At 46.0% G+C, this 18,878-nt stretch overlaps 1 protein-coding gene across 3 annotated transcripts in view; it reads left to right on the top strand.

Annotated features, from left to right (window-relative positions):
• LOC123753094 (uncharacterized) overlaps positions 1-18,878 on the top strand; it is a 99,232-nt gene that overhangs the window by 42,194 nt on the left and 38,160 nt on the right. For all 3 annotated transcript variants that reach the window (XR_011230705.1, XM_069337343.1, XM_069337342.1), the window contains exons 2-4: positions 9,410-9,504; positions 11,161-11,246; positions 12,458-12,658. Coding sequence is in view for 2 of the 3 variants with exons in the window: in XM_069337343.1 (XP_069193444.1) it covers positions 11,180-11,246; positions 12,458-12,658 (268 nt within the window). In the remaining variant the exon portion in view is untranslated. The remainder of the gene's footprint in view (positions 1-9,409; positions 9,505-11,160; positions 11,247-12,457; positions 12,659-18,878) is intronic.

The following is an 18,878-nucleotide window of genomic DNA, read 5'->3' as shown; positions in this document are numbered from 1 at the left end:
GGAATCTGTACACCAGTTGATTGACAGTTGAGAGGCGGGACCAAAGAGCCAAAGCTCAACCCCCGCAAGCACAAATAGGTGAGTACACACACAGGGCCTGGTAGCCTGGTGGATAGCGCGCAGGACTTGTAATTCTGTGGCGCGGGTTCGATTCCCGCACCAGGCAGAAACAAATGGGCAAAGTTTCTTTCACCCTGAATGCCCCTGTTACCTAGCAGTAAATAGGTACCTGGCAGTTAGTCAGCTGTCACGGGCTGCTTCCTTGGGTGTGTGTGTGTGATGTGGAGAAAAAAAAGTAGTTAGTAACAAGTTGATTGATTATGCATGAAATACCCTGTTAATATCACTTACGTTATGCCATTCATCCACTTCTTCTGTACCACCTCCGGATAAGCCTTTGCAAAAGCATGGTAAATTAGTGCCAGGTAAGTCCACTAGGGGCTCACCATAGTCCGTGCTACTTGGAACGTTTTGTTCCCAGTAGCTGAATCTTAAACAACAACAACAACAGCATGGTAAATAACGCTCATAGGGAATTACTACTTGACTCACCAAGAACCGACGACAACGGAAGACATATTGAACACCTTTTGGATGAAGTGCCGGAAATCAGTCACTCGACGGAACCAACCCACACCGGTGGGGGGAAGCTGGAACCAACCCACACTGGTGGGGGGAAGCTGGAACCAACCCACACTGGTGGGGGGAAGCTGGAACCAACCCACACTGGTGGGGGGAAGCTGGAACCAACCCACACTGGTGGGGGGAAGCTGGAACCAACCCACACTGGTGTGGGGAGCTGGAACCAACCCACACTGGTGGGGGGGAGCTGGAACCAACCCACACTGGTGGGGGGAAGCTGGAACCAACCCACACTGGTGGGGGGAAGCTGGACCCAACCCACACTGGTGGGGGGAAGCTGGAACCAACCCACACTGGTGGGGGGAAGCTGGAACCAACCCACACTGGTGGGGGGAAGCTGGAACCAACCCACACTGGTGGGGGGGAGCTGGAACCAACCCACACTGGTGGGGGGAAGCTGGAACCAACCCACACTGGTGGGGGGAAGCTGGAACCAACCCACACTGGTGGGGGGAAGCTGGAACCAACCCACACTGGTGGGGGGAAGCTGGAACCAACCCACACTGGTGGGGGGGAGCTGGAACCAACCCACACTGGTGGGGGGAAGCTGGAACCAACCCACACTGGTGGGGGGAAGCTGGAACCAACCCACACTGGTGGGGGGAAGCTGGAACCAACCCACACTGGTGGGGGGAAGCTGGAACCAACCCACACTGGTGGGGGGAAGCTGGAACCAACCCACACTGGTGGGGGGAAGCTGGAACCAACCCACACTGGTGGGGGGAAGCTGGATCTCACGTGTGTCTCCACCAGTATATATGAGTTGTGTCACTGGTCAGTTGACCATGTTCTGACTAGTGACCACTTTGCTACAAAAACAGTTATTAATATAGCACTACCTCCCAGACCTCCAGCTCCCGAGCTCGGATGGGACTTTATCAAAGCAGATTGGACGAAGTTTAGACAAAGCAGATAGTTGGGAGTATTTTCTTCTTGATTTGCTCCTTAATCTGTGAAAAACTTGGAGGTATTTGAACCTGTACAACAGGTAGAGCAGTGGCAGTTTTTGCTAGTCAGTCTGCCTTTTCATTACCATCTATGCCAATGTGACTTGGTATCCAATTTAGGGTGATTGACAGCCCTAGATTATGGGCTTCTTTTCCTATATGTTGAATTTCTGTGATGAGTTGTATATTATCTCTGTGTTGACTGGATAACAATGCCTGGAGCGAAGATTTAGAGTCGGTATGAATGATGACATCATGTAAATTATTATCAATTGTATAATTTATGGCCTCCTTCAGGGCATATAACAATGTTATAAAGATATCCAGAGACATTGCACAGACTCAGACTTGGTTACAAGTGCTGCTGGGAGGTAATGAACCCAATAGTTAAAGAGTGTCACATCTGTGGAACAGAAGCAGAGGCGCCACTATTGCACTACTTACTGGAATGTGAAGCTACTGAAGCCCTGCGCATCAAACTCAACATTAATCCAACGACAGCAGCTGCATGAGATGCACATTCCACAGCCACTACAAAGATTAGTAGGAATGGGACTCACTAGTGAACATTCTGCGCCTACATCCACCACCAAGATAATGTTATTAAAACAAGACTAAAACCAGTGTGCTAAAACAGTAGTGGAAAGAAACAGAAGAAAAGGAAGAAACTCCACCTCCATTTTAAACTTCGACCCAAATATCACAGTAACAAGTTAACGCGAATAACATAATTCAATTACGGGCTCACCATAGACCGTGCTACATGGACATTCCGTTCCGAGTAGCTAAATCTACAACAACAACAACAAAAGCATGGTAAATTAGTCTTTGAGAATGTAAGGAGTGACCTTGCGAAACTCATCCCTAGGCGATAGACCAATATAAAAAGTATGTAAATGAACTTTGGAGAGTTAATTTTTCAACTTCCCTCGACAGTGAAGAAAATCATAAGAAATATTGAAAAGATTCGTCTTAGAATCATTAATCTTACTCTTTCGGTCGTATTCAACAACATGTTTACAAGAAAGACTGCTATCAATATATATATATATATATATATATATATATATATATACGAATGAAGGTGAATACGATTGCGCTCAGGTTAATATTCATTCTTTTTTCTCTGAACAAATATGCATGCAACAAAATCACATTTATCACGAACATCTGCGTGTTTGTGTTTGTGTGTTTGTATATACAGCGTCGGTAAAAATCCATGTGTGTGTGTGTGTGTGTGTGTGTGTGTGTGTGTGTGTGTGTGTGTGTGTGTGTGGGGTTAATCAATGAACTCCCCTTACATCCCAAGACACACACACACACCTGCTTATTCGTCCATCTCTTAACCAAGGTCTGGTGGTCTCTGGTGAAGGATCGGCAGGGATACTCATCTGAGGACACAATCCCGCCTCTAAACAGAGAGAACGGTACTGTGGCGACCAGCAATCAGGAGAAGGCTGATCGACTGGCAAACCACTTTGCTGCCAAGATGCAGGTCCCTGATCCTGAACGTCAGCCTCCACATCTTGCCCCATGCACTGTGTCTAGGTTGACTGAAGTGGTTATAAATCAGGCTGAAGTTCTCCATCTCCTTAACACGCTAGACACAAGCAAAGCTGTGGGGCCAGATAAGGTCAGTCCAAGACTACTACGCTGCTGCGCTGACCTGTTGGCTCCACCTCTCACGCGCCTCTTTCAACTGTGCCTGGCTCAAGGATGGTGGCCCTCCTTATGGAAGAAGACAGATGTTGTTCCAGTTCATAAAAAGAGCCGCCGCTCAGTAGTTGGTAACTACAGACCTATGTCACTGATCTACAGGACTGGTAAAATCTCAGACTCAGCGAATTATATCATTTTTACCAGTAATGGAGTCTCAATCATTAATCGCTCAGCAAATTATATCATTTTTTGAACCATTATCGGCTAATATGTGATCGGCTAATATTATCGGCTAATATGTGTATGGTGTTAGAAAAGGCCGATCTGCTGCTGATCTCTCGCTAAATCTCTGCACTAAGTGGCATCAGTCACTGGATGAGTCCAAGATCAGTTGTGTTGTTGCTCTAGACACAGCAGGAGCCTGTGGTCGGGTCTGGCACTCTGGATTACTAGTGAAGCTTCAAGCACCAGGCATCTCAGGCTCCATCTTAGTGTTAATAAAAGACTACCTTCAAGAACGGACTCTAAGGGTTGTCCTCAATGGAGCAGAATCTGTAAGCCACTAAACTGGTGGCAGCGTTCCCCAGGGTAGTGTGCTTGGCCCTCTGCTGTGGAATGTTTATTGCAACGATCTACTTCATCTCATTCCTGAAGCTCAAGCCTATGCTGATGACTGCACTCTGACCTTCACATACAGAAAGGAGGAAATGCCAACTGCTGCAAGAATCATCAATCACCAACTTTCAGCAATTTCTACCTCGGGGCAGGAGATGGCAGGTCATATTTGTGGCTGAGAAGTCACAAGCGTTGATGATAACTGGACTGCACTTGGCGAATCAGACACGCTTGTAAATAGGTGACCAAACCCTCGAGTTCACAAAAGAAATTGATTTTTTGGGGGGAATGAAGTTCGACTCTTCAATGACAACGAAGAGCCACGTGCTCAACCTAGCCCAAACGTCAGCCAGGAAACTTACAGCTCCACGGCGCATCTCACACCTTGACAGCAAGGGCTGCACAGCCTTATATGAAGCACAAGTTCGCTCTCGTCTAGAGTATGCACCCCTCTCCTGGATCGCCTAACCCCATCATTCATCAGACTGTTGGACAAAGTGGAGAGCCGTGCCAGAAGGCTCATCTCTAGTCTTGACCAAGTCTGGTGGGAACGGTCTGAACATCAGAGCCTGCAACACCGTCGGGACGTTGGTGGACTTACTGTTATGTACAAGGTCAATAATCTCAAAGTTCCGTACCTCGCCCAACTCCGTGGACAACCAGTAGTTGCCACCCGTAGCACTAGGCTCTCAACTTTCAGCAGCCTCATGCTGGAAAAGCCTTTCTCATGAACATCACTCCATCAGCGATCATTCACTCCGAGGCTGACTCGCATCTGGAACTGGTTCACTCAACAGGTTGATACACGGGAGATCAGGTCAAGTGATCACATGAAGGCTCTGGCACACAGTTGGCTACAGGCTCAACCTCTTCCTTATATGATTGTTACCTAACAAATAAAGTTTATTCTTAATGATGCATATAACAGGCTCATGAAATAAATGGGTCTCTAGGAGCAGGTTTCAGATGAGCTGAGTTAGGATAACAGCTCTTGCTTGCAATTTTACTAGGTACGTCATTTGATAGCCCTTATGAACCCTGGTCTTAGTTGAAAAAGAGACAGATAGGAGAAAGAGTGGGAGAGGGAGAAAGAGAGGTAGAGAGGGAGAGAGGAAGAGAGAGAGAGAGAGAGAGAGAGAGAGAGAGAGAGAGAGAGAGAGAGAGAGAGAGAGAGAGAGAGAGAGAGAGAGAGAGAGAGAGAGAGAGAGAGAGACAGAGAGAGAGAGAGACAGAGAGAGAGAGACAGAGAGAGAGAGAGAGAGAGACAGAGAGACAGAGAGACAGAGAGACAGAGAGAGAGAGAGAGAGAGAGAGAGAGAGAGAGAGAGAGAGAGAGAGAGAGAGAGAGAGAGAGAGAGAGAGAGAGAGAGAGAGAGACAGAGAGAGAGAGACAGAGAGAGAGAGAGAGAGAGAGAGACAGACAGAGAGAGAGAGACAGAGAGAGAGAGAGAGAGAGAGGTCAGGGATAAAGAGTGTGGCATTATTGATTACAGTTCACATCTCCCCCCCCCCTTACCTCGCCCCCTCATCTCCCCCTTTCACCTATCCCCCATCACCTCCCCCCCACCCTTCATCTCTCCCTCACACACACATATTGACCAAAGAGCCAGAGGTCAACCCCGCAAGCACAACTAGGTGAGTACACACACACACACACACACACACACACACACACACACACACACACACACACACACACACACACACACACACACACACACTCACACAAATAAAATTATAACTGAAAGTAAACTTGGGTTAAAGTGCTCAAGAAAAAAACCCAGACATAATAGCACTCACAGAAACCAAACTGACAGGCGTCATAACAAGTGCAGCATTTCCGTAGGAATACTATATGTGGTAAGGAAAGAGAGGGAGGGAAGAGGAGGAGGGGAAGTGGCTCTGCTGATAAGGAAACACTGCAGTTTTAAAGACATGAATATCCCAAGCTGTTAAGGGTTTAGTGACTATATATCAGGCACTATGTCAATTGGATGGCAAAAAAATAATAGAAGTTGTAATATATAACCTCTCACTAAATGACAGAAGACCCAGACATGAGTATGATACATGCCACATGGCTACCATTAATATAATAGAGAGCACAGCTTCTGTCCCTCGCTGGGATGTATCCAGACTGTTAGTGATGGGAGACTTCAACCATGAGAAGATAGACTGGGAGAAGAGAGGATAACATGTAGGAATAGATACTTGCTATTGAATATGGCAACAAGTAACATTCTGAGCCAACACGTCGAGGAATCCACAAGAATGAGAGACGAAGATGAACCAATTAGACTTCATCTGATATTCACCATGAACCATGATTCACTATGTCAGACATATGGAATGTTAAGTAGGAAGCTCCCATTTATTTATTTGTTTTCTTATTATATTTATATATACTAAAGTTCTTTACAATTTTGTAAAGCCACTAGCACGCATAGCGTTTCGGACAGGTCCTAATGCTAGGTTTCCCCGGAATACGACCCGCCAAATCGTTTAACACCCAGGTACCCATTCACTGCTGGGTGAACAGAGGCTACAGTTAAGGATTGGCGCTCAGTCAATCCTCCCCGGCCAGGATACGAACCCAGGACAAACCGCTCGCGGAACGCCAGGCGAGTGTCTTACCACTACACCACGGAGACTGGTAATACATGAATACATTTGTGAATACATTTGTGAATACATTTGAGTATTTGGTGGAAGTATGAGTAATCTACCCAAAGAAAGGACCTGATAGCAAAGGGCTGGCATACCGAAAGGGAAACTATAGTGAGACGAGAGAAGTCCAAATAGAAATATCACGGGAAACAGAACTCAGAGAAAAGTCTATACAAGAAATGATGGATTACATTACCAAAAAGTGTCAGGAGGCAGTTGACAAGTTTATCTCTGCCCAATAGGAACAAATTTAAATCATGAGGTGTTAGTCGAACATGTTAGGAAGCATTACAGATAAATACAAAAATATGGAGATACTACAGAAATAACAGAACACCAGAGTGCAGAGTCTGAACACCAGGGCCTGCAACGGCGTCGTGATGTTGGCTGTATGTACAAGGCCAACATTCTCAAAGTTCTGCACCTGGCCCAACTATGTGGACAACTAGTAGTTGGCACCTGTAGCACTCAACCTTCAACAGCCTCGTGCTGGAACTGCTTTTCTTATGAACATCACTCCATCAGCGAACATTTAATTATAGGCTGACTCGCATCTGGAACTTGTTCGTTCAGCATGTTGATACACGGGAGATCAGGTCAACTGATCACATGAAGGCTCTGGCACACAGGTGGCTACGGGCTCATCCGGTTCCTTATATGATTGGTACTTAATGTATGTTGTTCATATATAAGGTTTATGCCCATTGATGCATAAAATTGGCTTGTGAAATAAATTGGTCTCTAGGAGCAGGATTGATCTCACCAGAGGCAGGATTACAGCTCTTGCTTGCAGTTTCACCAGGTACCTCACTCGACAGCCCTAATGAACCCTAGTCTTAGTTAAAAAAAAAGATGAGTGAAAAAGAGAGAGAGAGAGAGAGAGAGAGAGAGAGAGAGAGAGAGAGAGAGAGAGAGAGAGAGAGAGAGAGAGAGAGAGAGAGAGAGAGAGAGAGAGAGAGAGAGAGAGAGAGAGAGAGAGAGAGAGAGAGAGAGAGAGAGAGAGAGAGAGAGAGAGAGAGAGAGAGAGAGAGAGAGAGAGAGAGAGAGAGAGAGAGAGAGAGAGAGAGAGAGAGAGAGAGAGAGAGAGAGAGAGAGAGAGAGAGACAATACAACATGAAGTAATGACAATAAAGCTCACGACCGCACATTGTCACCAGACCAACTCAGGGAAACACTGTTTGGCAAACACTGATGCTGTTCTGAAGAGAGTCCCCCATTTTGCACCACCAAAATAACATAGGATTTTAAGGGTTCACGAATGTTAATCTTCTTGTTTGATAAGCTGGAGACAGTTAAGCAAGTCCCAGCTGTGTCTGGGTACAAGTGACAGGATGAACAACCCAGCGGGTTTTCTTCCTATTGGGGAGTGTTGTACATGCTGCTATGGCGGTGTGTCCACTCACAGGATGAGTGACGCTGCCCAATACTGTCACTATGGCGGTGTGTCCACTCACAGGATGAGTGGCGCTGCGCAATACTGTCACTATGGCGGTATGTCCACTCACAGGATGAGTGGCGCTGCGCAATACTGTCACTATGGCGGTGTGTCCACTCACAGGATGAGTGGCGCTGCCCAATACTGTCACTATGGCGGTATGTCCACTCACAGGATGAGTGGCGCTGCCCAATACTGTCACTATGGCGATGTGTCCACTCACAGGATGAGTGGCGCTGCCCAATACTGTCACTATGGCGGTGTGTCCACTCACAGGATGAGTGGCGCTGCCCAATACTGTCACTATGGCGGTGTGTCCACTCACAGGATGAGTGGCGCTGCCCAATACTGTCACTATGGCGGTGTGTCCACTCACAGGGTGAGTGGCACTGCCCAATAAACTCGCCCCTCAGGGCAAAATTAAAAAAAAAAAAAATTCACGAAACCCATTTCATCTGAACACGAAGGATGCGATGGCTGCGCCAAGCGACCCAACGCACTAAACACACCATTAACGGCACTACGGAACGCGTCACAATTTGTGTCTGGCAGCAGCACGAAATGCGTCAAAGACGGGAGAGTCCCGCAGCACGCCACGTGGCTGCCGGCCTACGCGCGGGCGGACGCCCCGCGTGAGAAAGAACAATGGCGGAGCTGTGAGGCACCACGCCGCCGACACCAAGCGACACGCCACCACCCGGCCGCGTGCGGCGTGCTGGGGAAGCTGATTATGGCGGGAAGACGCGTCCCTCGCCCCCCCCCCCCCCCCCCCCCCACACACACACACACACACACACACACACACACACACACACACACACACACTGGATTATATCCTCCTCAAGACGACTACTCGCGTGTCTCTGTGGGATTAATAAGATTACTCGCGTGTCTCTGTGGGATTAATATCATTACTCGCTTATTTTTTGTTGATTAATATTAATACACGCATCTCTTTGGGATTAATACGATTACATGCATTTCTTTGGGATTAATATGATAACTCGTATATTTTTTAGATTAATGCGGTTACTCGAGTCTTTTTGTGATTAATACGATTACTTTTGGGGATTAATATTATACGCATCTTTTTAGGATTAATACGATTACATGCATCTCATTGGGATTAATACTATTACTCGCATATTTTTGGGATTTATGCGATTACTCAAGTCGTTCTGGGAATAAAAATGATTACTCACATCTTTTTGTGATTAATACAATTACTCACTTCTTTTGGGAATTAACATGTTTACTTACATCTTTTGGGGATTAATATGATTACTTGCATCTTTTTAGGTTTAAAATTATTACTCGCGTCTTTTGGGGATTAATTCGATTACTTGCATTTATGGTGATTATTACAATTACTTGCATCTTTGTGGGATTAATACGACTGCTTGTGCCTTTGTGGGGATTAATACGATTACTTTTTTTTTTACAGCTAGGTGAACAGAGGCATCAGGTGTAAGGTCCCACTGCCTAGGCCAATTAGTGAGCTTCCCCAGAATGCAACCCACATCAGTTGTCTAATTAAAGGTAAGAATTTTATTGCAAAGAGAAGAGATGTATCAGGTGAAGGGAAATAAAACCACCCGTTTCTGTCTTCCCGGGGATTAAACAAGGGTCCCTTTGCTGTGAGTCAAGGACGTAGACTACTCTGCTATAGTACTGTTGGACGTTCAGTAGTTGTGAGTCAAGGACGTAGACTACTCTGCTATAGTACTGTAGGACGCTCTGTAGTTAGGATGTTGGATAGCATTAACTTGCCTCACTCACTGAGAAGCAAGTTGACTGTGGACCTTACGTATCCTAGCGTTAACCTTTCTGCCCTAACCTATCCTCTCCTAACCCCTTCTGCCCTAACCTATCCTTTTTTAATCTTAGCTAATCTAACCAAACCTAGCCTAATCCAGTCTAATTTAATCTAACCTAACATTATCTAATTAACCTAATTTAACCTAGCCTAATCTAATGTAACTTAATATATTCTGTCACAGCTTAACCCTAACTTATTATAACCTAACCTAACCTAACTGTTTTATTTCCAAGCCTAACACAACTTATTATGTGCTAACTAAATCTAACCAAACTTATTATATTCTAACCTAACCTAAACTATTATATCCTAACTTAACCTAACTTAGTATAAACTAACGTAGCCTAACTTAATATGTCCTAATCTAACATAACTTATTATCCTAACCTAACCTTACTTATTATATCCTAATGTAACCTAACTTTTTATATTCTAGCCTAATCTAACTTATTATATTCTAGCCTAATCTAAGTTATTATATCCTAACTTTACTTAAGAAAAGCGAAGATAGCTCATAAGAAAATTTCAAAAATATAATTCCATACAGACAGGACCACAGATTTGTACAGGACGGTTCTTTGACGGCTTTGCTTCTTGCAGGGTCAGCGTTCAATCCCCATGGTTTAGGTGGTTAGGCACTGTTCCTTCCCTCCATCCTCATATCCCACCTCCTATCCAGTCCTCATATCCTGGCTCCTATCCTCTCCTTATATTCCATCTCCTATATAACCTGTCCCCTCCCACTCGTTCTATCCCCACAGTCTAAACGGTTGGGCCATTTCAGGTGTTGTTATATCCGAAGCAAACTGCCTCACAAGCTTCGAAAGGCAACAACAGTTTCCTTGTTCAAACACGAACTTCATCTATCCAAGTTTAGGTTAGATAAGGTACAATTAGGGTAAAGTATTAAAGTTTAGGTTAGGTTTTGCTAGGGTGTGGAAGGTTAGGTTAGGTTAGGTTAGTTTTAGTTACGATAGGCCAGGTTTGGTTAGGTTAGGTTAGGTTATTTATGTTAGGTCAAGTTAGGATAGGTTTGGTAAGGTTAAGTTAGGGCAGGATAGATTAGGGTAGGTCAAGTCAGGTTAGATTAGGATTGGTCAGGTCAGGTCAAGTTAGGTCAGATCAGGTCAGGTTAAACTGGAAATTACAGATTATGATAGAATTGTTGACCAGACCACACACTAGAAAGTGAAGAGACGACGACGGTTGGGTCCGTCCTGGATCATTATCAAGTCGATTGTGTCGACAATACGCTGGAATTATTTGAAAAAATTGTTCTTAACAAGCGGCAAAGTTGGCTGTTTAACTTGTGTGTGATGTGGTGAGACTATGTGTAGCTTGGTGGTGATTGATGTGTTGTATTTCTGGTTTACCAGGTTGTGTGGCGCGGCAGTAATGGTCGGTGTGATGATGGTGATGGTGATGGTGGTGACGGTGACGGTGGTGACGGCTCAGAGGCCAGGTAGGTCATACACACACACACACACACACACACACACACACACACACACACACACACACACACACACACACATTCACACACTGGCAAAAGTTAGAACATCATTCAGAAACCTAAGTAAGGAGGCATTTAGGGCACTTTACACTGCCTACGTAAGGCCAGTCTTAAAGTATGCTGCCTCATCATGGAGTCCCCACCTGAAGAAACACATAAGGAAACTGGAAAAGGTTCAGAGGTTTGCAACAAGACTCGTCCCAGAGTTACGAGGGATGGGATCTAAAGGGCGCCTGAAGGAGCTGAGCCTTACGACACTAGAAAAAAAAGAAGGGAGAGGGGTGATATGATAGGAACCTATAAAATACCCAGGGGGATTGACAGAGTGGACATAGACGAAATGTTCACACGGAATGCTAACAGAACCAGGAGACATGGGTGGAAGCTGGAAACTCAGATGAGTCACAGAGATGTTAGGAAGTTTTCTTTTAGCGTGAGAGTAGTGGGAAAATGGAATGCACTTCAAGAACAGGTTGTGGAAGCAAATACTATTCACAATTTTAAAATTAGGTATGATAGGGAAATGGGACAGGAGTCATTGCTGTAAACAACCGATGGCTGGAAAGGCGGGATCCAAGAGTCAATGCTCGATCCTGCAGGCACAACTAGGTGAGTACACACATTCTCTACCTCTCTCTCACAGTATCAGAGCTCCGGTGTCACTACATCTTTCATCCTTAATGTCTTAAAATGTCCCATGATGGTCTGGAGAACACGAGCCAGGAAGAACATCACACAAACTCTATTGCCCTCACACATGACTATAGTCTATTGTGAAGTCCTGTGGTATGTATACTCACTGTAAGTCCTGTGGTATGTATACTTACTGTAAGTCCTGTTGTATGTATACTCACTGTAAGGCCTGTGGTATGTATACTCACTAAGTCATGCGTTATGTATACTCACTGTAAGCATCTTTCCATGACAAATTCTTGAATACAGATCTTGAATAATGATTAAAATTAAATATTAAAATGCTTTAACGAATACAAATGATCTGAATAACCTGAACAGCCGTCTGTGATCCGCGAAGTCGTTCCCCCTTCCTCTTCCAGGAAGAGAAAGGAAGTCTGGTTTTCCAGACCATCTGGAAACAACTAAATCTTTTTTCCTATCAGGGGCCTTCAACAACGGCTAAGTACTTGTTCTTCCTGCTGCAGGTCCGTCCTCCAGCAGGGTGCTGGTGATGCAGGAGACGGGACAGCCGTCAGCCAAGACCTATGCCCGTCTCCTGACGCCTCTACCACCCATCAACTTCCCCTTCACCGTCTGCTACAGGATCTACATGTACCGCTTCAGGGAGGAGTCCACCCTCATATCCTACGCTGTGGACAACGCCAGAGACAACGAGCTCAGGATAGGTAAATACTCCCTCCCTCCTCTAGCACTTTCAGCAAACTGTTATAAGTGCTTCTTCCTCTTCCAGGAATCTCTGGAAAACTCTAAGTCCTTTTTCCATCTTCTTCCAGAACCTTCTGGAAACCGCTAAAGGCTTCTTTCTTCTTCCGAGACCCTTTGGAATCCGCTAAAGGCTTCTTTATTCTTCCGAGACCCTTTGGAATCCGCTAAAGGCTTCTTTATTCCCCCGAGACCCTTTGGAATCCGCCAAAGGCTTCTTTATTCTTCCGAGACCCTTTGGAAACCGCTAAGTTCGTCTTCCTTCATCTTCCGAGACCCTTTGGAAGCCGCTAAATACTTTTTCATTTTACTTCTAGGACTCTCTGGAATCCGCCAAGTTTTTCTTCCTTCTTCTTCGAAGTCCCTCTGGAAACGGGTTAGTCCTCCTTCCTTCCTCATCCAGACCCGCCTGACCACCGACGCCCTTCTCCTTGCCTCGTGCTGGACGCTCTGGAAACGATGTTTCTAATCCTTCCTTTTCCAGGACGCCCTCAGGGTTGCCGAGTCTTTTGCAGTTCGTCTCTTGTTTAGTAGTACAAGTAGTTAGCAGTGACAGTATTAGTGGTGGTAGTTATGGTAGTGGGAGGGGTTGTAGTGGGTAAAGTAGTGGTGGTTGAGTGGTGATAATTGTCCTACTAGTTGTTTAGTTAGTGATATTGAACGAGAGTGGTAGTAGTAATGGTGGTACTGGTTGTTTAGCTGTTTAGCCGTCATTGTGATGGTGGTTATAACGTCATTAAGGTTGTTGAGGTATCAGGCGAGAACGTAAACTACCAAACTGGCCGTCAAGGGAACCCGCCCACCACTGGTGGGAGGGTTGCCACCCCGGCCACCACTGGTGGGAGGGTTGCCACCCCGGCCACCACTGGTGGGAGGGTTGCCACCCCGGCCACCACTGGTGGGAGGGTTGCCACCCTGGCCACCACTGGTGGGAGGGTTGCCACCCCGGCCACCACTGGTGGGAGGGTTGCCACCCCGGCCACCACTGGTGGGAGGGGTGCCACCCCGGCCACCACTGGTGGGAGGGTTGCCACCCCGGCCACCACTGGTGGGAGGGGTGCCACCCCGGCCACCACTGGTGGGAGGTCACAGGGCCACTAACGAGGTCACAGGGCCACTAACGAGGTCACAGGGCCACTAACGAGGTCACAGGGCCACTAACTAGGTCACAGGGCCACTAACTAGGTCACAGGGCCACTAACGAGGTCACAGGGCCATTAACTAGGTCACAGGGCCACTAACTAGGTCACAGGGCCACTAACGAGGTCACAGGGCCACTAACGAGGTCACAGGGTCACTAACCAGGTCACAGGGCCACTAATGAGGTCACAGGGCCACTAACGAGGTCACAGGGCCACTAATGAGGTCACACAACCACTAATTAGGTCACAGGGTCACTAACTAGGTCACAGGGCCACTAACTAGGTCACAAGGCCACTAACTAGATCACAGGGCCACTAACGAGGTCACAGGGCCACTAACTAGGTCACAGGGCCACTAACTAGGTCACAGGGCCACTAACGAGGTCACAGGGCCACTAACTAGTCACAGGGCCACTAACGAGGTCACAGGGCCACTAACGAGGTCACAGGGCCACTAACTAGGTCACAGGGCCACTAACTAGGTCACAGGGCCACTAACGAGGTCACAGGGCCACTAACTAGGTCACAGGGCCACTAACGAGGTCACAGGGCCACTAACGAGGTCACAGGGCCACAAACGAGGTCACAGGGCCACTAACGAGGTCACAGGGCCACTAACGAGGTCACAGGGCCACTAACTAGGTCACAGGGCCACTAACGAGGTCACAGGGCCACTAACTAGGTCACAGGGCCACTAACGAGGTCACAGGGCCACTAACTAGGTCACAGGGCCACTAACTAGGTCACAGGGCCACTAACTAGGTCACAGGGCCACTAACGAGGTCACAGGGCCACTAACGAGGTCACAGGGCCACTAACGAGGTCACAGGGCCACTAACGAGGTCACAGGGCCACTAACTAGGTCACAGGGCCACTAACGAGGCCACAGGGCCACTAACGAGGTCACAGGGCCACTAACTAGGTCACAGGGCCACTAACTAGGTCACAGGGTCACTAACTAGGTCACAGGGCCACTAACTAGGTCACAGGGTCACTAACAAGGTCACAAACAAGGTCACAGGGCCACTAACGAGGTCACAGGGCCACTAACTAGGTCACAGGGCCACTAACTAGGTCACAGGGCCACTAACTAGGTCACAGGGTCACTAACGAGGTGACCGGGCCACTAACGAGGTCACAGGGCCACTAACTAGGTCACAGGGTCACTAACTAGGTCACAGGGCCACTAACGAGGTCACAGGGCCACTAAGTCACAGGGCCACTAACGAGGTCACAGGGCCACTAACGAGGTCACAGGGCCACTAACTAGGTCACAGGGCCACTAACGAGGTCACAGGGCCACTAACGAGGTCACAGGGCCACTAACTAGGTCACAGGGCCACTAACGAGGTCACAGGGCCACTAACTAGGTCACAGGGCCACTAACGAGGTCACAGGGCCACTAACTAGGTCACAGGGCCACTCACGAGGTCACAGGGCCACTCACGAGGTCACAGGGCCACTAACGAGGTCACAGGGCCACTAACTAGGTCACAGGGCCACTAACGAGGTCACAGGGCCACTAACGAGGTCACAGGGCCACTAACGAGGTCACGGGATGTCTGTCTCACACACAATAAAACCCAATTTGTTTACATCTTGAAGGTAATTAAGATGTCTTTCGAGAGGTGATGTGGGTGACTTACGAGACATCTCATGGGGGATAATAATTACCATTTTGTATATATATATATTTATATATATCTTAATGACGGTATATATCCATTCTCGCCGGGAGATTTGCTTGTCAGTCTCCTGCTGTCACTGTTTTAAGAATGTAACATGAATGAAAAATGGTATATGTTACGTTCCCTTAACCGTTTGTGTTGTAAATGAGTAAAAGAGTCTTGTAAATGTTGTTGCGGATGTTTTACAGTCTGTCGCTGCTCTTAACATTCTATAATAATAATAATAATAATATATTCACAAGAAGGTACAATGGGTTGGTGAGATCACATAAGACTGATATTTTTACATTCTCGCGAAGCCATTAACACGCATAGCGTTTCGGGCAGGTCCCCAATCTAACATATCAGGTAAGGTGCAAAGGTACACTGTAGCAAGGTTTTATATCAACAAATAACTACAGCATAAGTTGACAGAGGTGATTACACAAGTAGACAAAGAGAGTATCGTCTGCAAATAGTATAGGTTTAAGAATGTTAGAAACATTTGGGAAATCATTGATGTATATAAGAAATAGGAGAGGTCCCAAGATGCTGCCCTGTGGCACCCCTGCTGGTAATGGTAGTGTGGGGGAGGTTATGTTATTGATGGCTACATAATAGTGTCTGTCACTGAGATAGGAACCAATACAGTTCAGAGCAAGGCCTGGGATACCATAGTGGTGAAGTTAAAGTAAGAGGTAGTTATGGTTTACAGTGTCAAAGGTCTTTCTCAGGTCAAAAGAGGCCAAGTGGGAACAAATTGTTGTCAAGGGCTGAGTAGATTATATCAAGCACCTCATAATTGCATCATTGGTACAGTTTTGGGAACGGAAGCCAAACTGGCAGGGACTTAATATGCCGAGTTTTACAAAGTAGGAATAGAGCTGCTTGTAAATATTTGTTTCACATATTTTTGAAAGTATAGGTAGATTTAATATTGGTCTGTAGTTGTTTATGTCAGCAGTCTCGCCTCCTTTATGAACTGGCGTTACTGTTCAACAGCAGAGCTGTGGGTAGTGGAAGAGCAGGGGCAGCACTCTTGTATACCATAGATGGTAGTTCACTAATGTTCCCAAATGCTATATTCCCAGTACCCGTGGGGCTCCTGACAGCTGGGTGGACAGCGCTTCGGATTCATAGTCCCGAGGTTCCGGGTTCGATCCCCGATGAAGGCGGAGACAAATGGGCAAAATATTTCTTTCACCCTAATGCCCCTGTACCTAGCAGTAAATAGGTACCTGAAAGTTAAGACAGCTGCTACTGGCTGCTTCCTGGGGGTGTGTAAGGGCCGGGGGGACACTAAGCCCCGAAACCATCTCAGAGATCCTTGGTTTAAAGTGATTGAATTATGAATATAATGTGTGTCGGGCTGGCAGGTAACAGGAGTAGAGAGGACAACTGCCGGTGAGATGTGTAGTACCACGTGTCTGGGTCGGGCGAGGTCAACACCAATTGATGAGAAGAAGCTACTGAATTGAATTGCAATATCTAAGTCTGTTGCAAGTGCGTAACCATCTTTGTTGAGTTTTATCTGCTTGTTATGTGATTGTTTTGATCCTAGGATGTTAGAGATGCCTTTCCATACACTTTTCATATTTCCTTTTGCTGCTTTAAATATATTCTCATAAATGGAAGCTCTGGCTCAGCCTATGATACTGGTAAGCATTGATGAATATCTCTTAACTTCTTTTGTAACTAGGCCAATTCTGTGTTTTTTGTTCATATTCGTGTTGTAGGCTTGGCCGTGTCCCTAGGCTGTTACTCTGCTCATACACTTACACTTAATTGACTTGTCTAGGGCTTGACGTCAGCCTTGTACTTAAGCCAAGGGTATAGTCCAACACAAGTACAGACATATCTGAGTGGACGGACAGAAAATAAATGTTTATTTACACACCTAAAATACATCTAATAGGTAAATATGTTCAGTAGAAAATTCCTCATGACGTTCTCACATCTGTATAGTTATAGTCACTACTCAATATGGTTTACCTAGCTCAATATGGTTTACCTAGCTCAATATGGTTTACCTAGCTCAATATGGTTTACCTAGCTCAATATGGTTTACCTAGCTCAATATGGTTTACCTAGCTCAATATGGTTTACCTAGCTCAATATGGTTTACCTAGCTCAAAGAACACAAGCAATATGGTAAACCTAAATCCTTTGGTCTGACACTTGAGTTTACAGAGCTGCCACAGCTATCATAATCTTAACCAGACAAATAAATATATTAAGAAACCTGGAGTCTCTCTCCCTATGTATCCCACTAGCCAGTACCTCAGGCTACTCTAGGATCTCCTGCATAAGTACAAAAATTGTGGGTTATCTGAATATCTGGCAAAAATGTAACCCTCTAAAACCCAGGGCGTCAGTAAACACACCACTCACCGTCACGTCTCGTCGGCGACTGACTGGTTTGCCACGTCACCCGCCTCTTGATACCACATCTCTTATCATTTCTGATCATTCTCTATATATTCCTATTTAACCATTCTCTATTTATAGCGTATATCAATGAGTCCATTTTTCCTTTACAAAAGATCTACATACACTGTGCACGTACTCCAAAATAAACCTCCGACTATCGGTACTAGTTTCAAGAGCGGCGTGATATCAGCGACACGCGACTTCCCAGCGGCCAGGAGGCTCTTCCAGAAAACAAATGTTTACTTTAATACTTTTATGCAGCTTTCTTTCTTTCTTTTAGCCAAATTGTTACTTATCCGTTCTCCATTAAAATATCAACCCGTTCTCAGACCAAGTCCATTACATCCAGCGGTCGACCCCACAGACGCATTCATAAATTTTAACATGCTGTTCATTCAAAACGGGAATTTTCTCATATATAAATTAATATTATAATATATTAGCATATTGTGCATATATAGGCATAGGTTAGGTTAGGTGGTCAGGATCTGTTGGCGATTATTTGTATTTGTAGTACGTGGGTGAAGCATTTACAGCGTTGTGGTTCGAACAAAACTCGTCAGTGAAGCACTTGTTCCGGAAGTGTTCGAACGTCATCAGTTGTGAGTCGTGTGTAAACCGTTTTTCATTCATAAACAGCGGGTTTGGCGGGTGGATGGAATTACTTTTGGGTCTATGTTTAGAGGACGGGCTGCTTCCTGGGGGTGTGTAACAAAAAGGAGGCCTGGTCGAGGACCGGGCCGCGGGGACGCTAAGCCCCGAAATCATCTCAGGATAACATGATCATTTATATGTTACATCTTAAACTGTCAGGCTCAGGTGTTGTTGTGAGCTGTCTCTCTCTAAGGCAGCTTAAGTTATGTGTCATGTAAAGGTTTCCCTGTGACCTTCCTGGATGTCTTGGTAATTTAACTAATGTGTTTGTCCTCCTGGATACTTTCATG

This window comes from Procambarus clarkii, chromosome 37, assembly GCF_040958095.1.
Source record: "Procambarus clarkii isolate CNS0578487 chromosome 37, FALCON_Pclarkii_2.0, whole genome shotgun sequence".
NCBI classification, from domain to species: Eukaryota; Metazoa; Arthropoda; class Malacostraca; order Decapoda; family Cambaridae; genus Procambarus; species Procambarus clarkii.
Note: the sequence above shows the minus strand (reverse complement) of the source record. Positions and strands in the feature narration are given on the sequence as shown.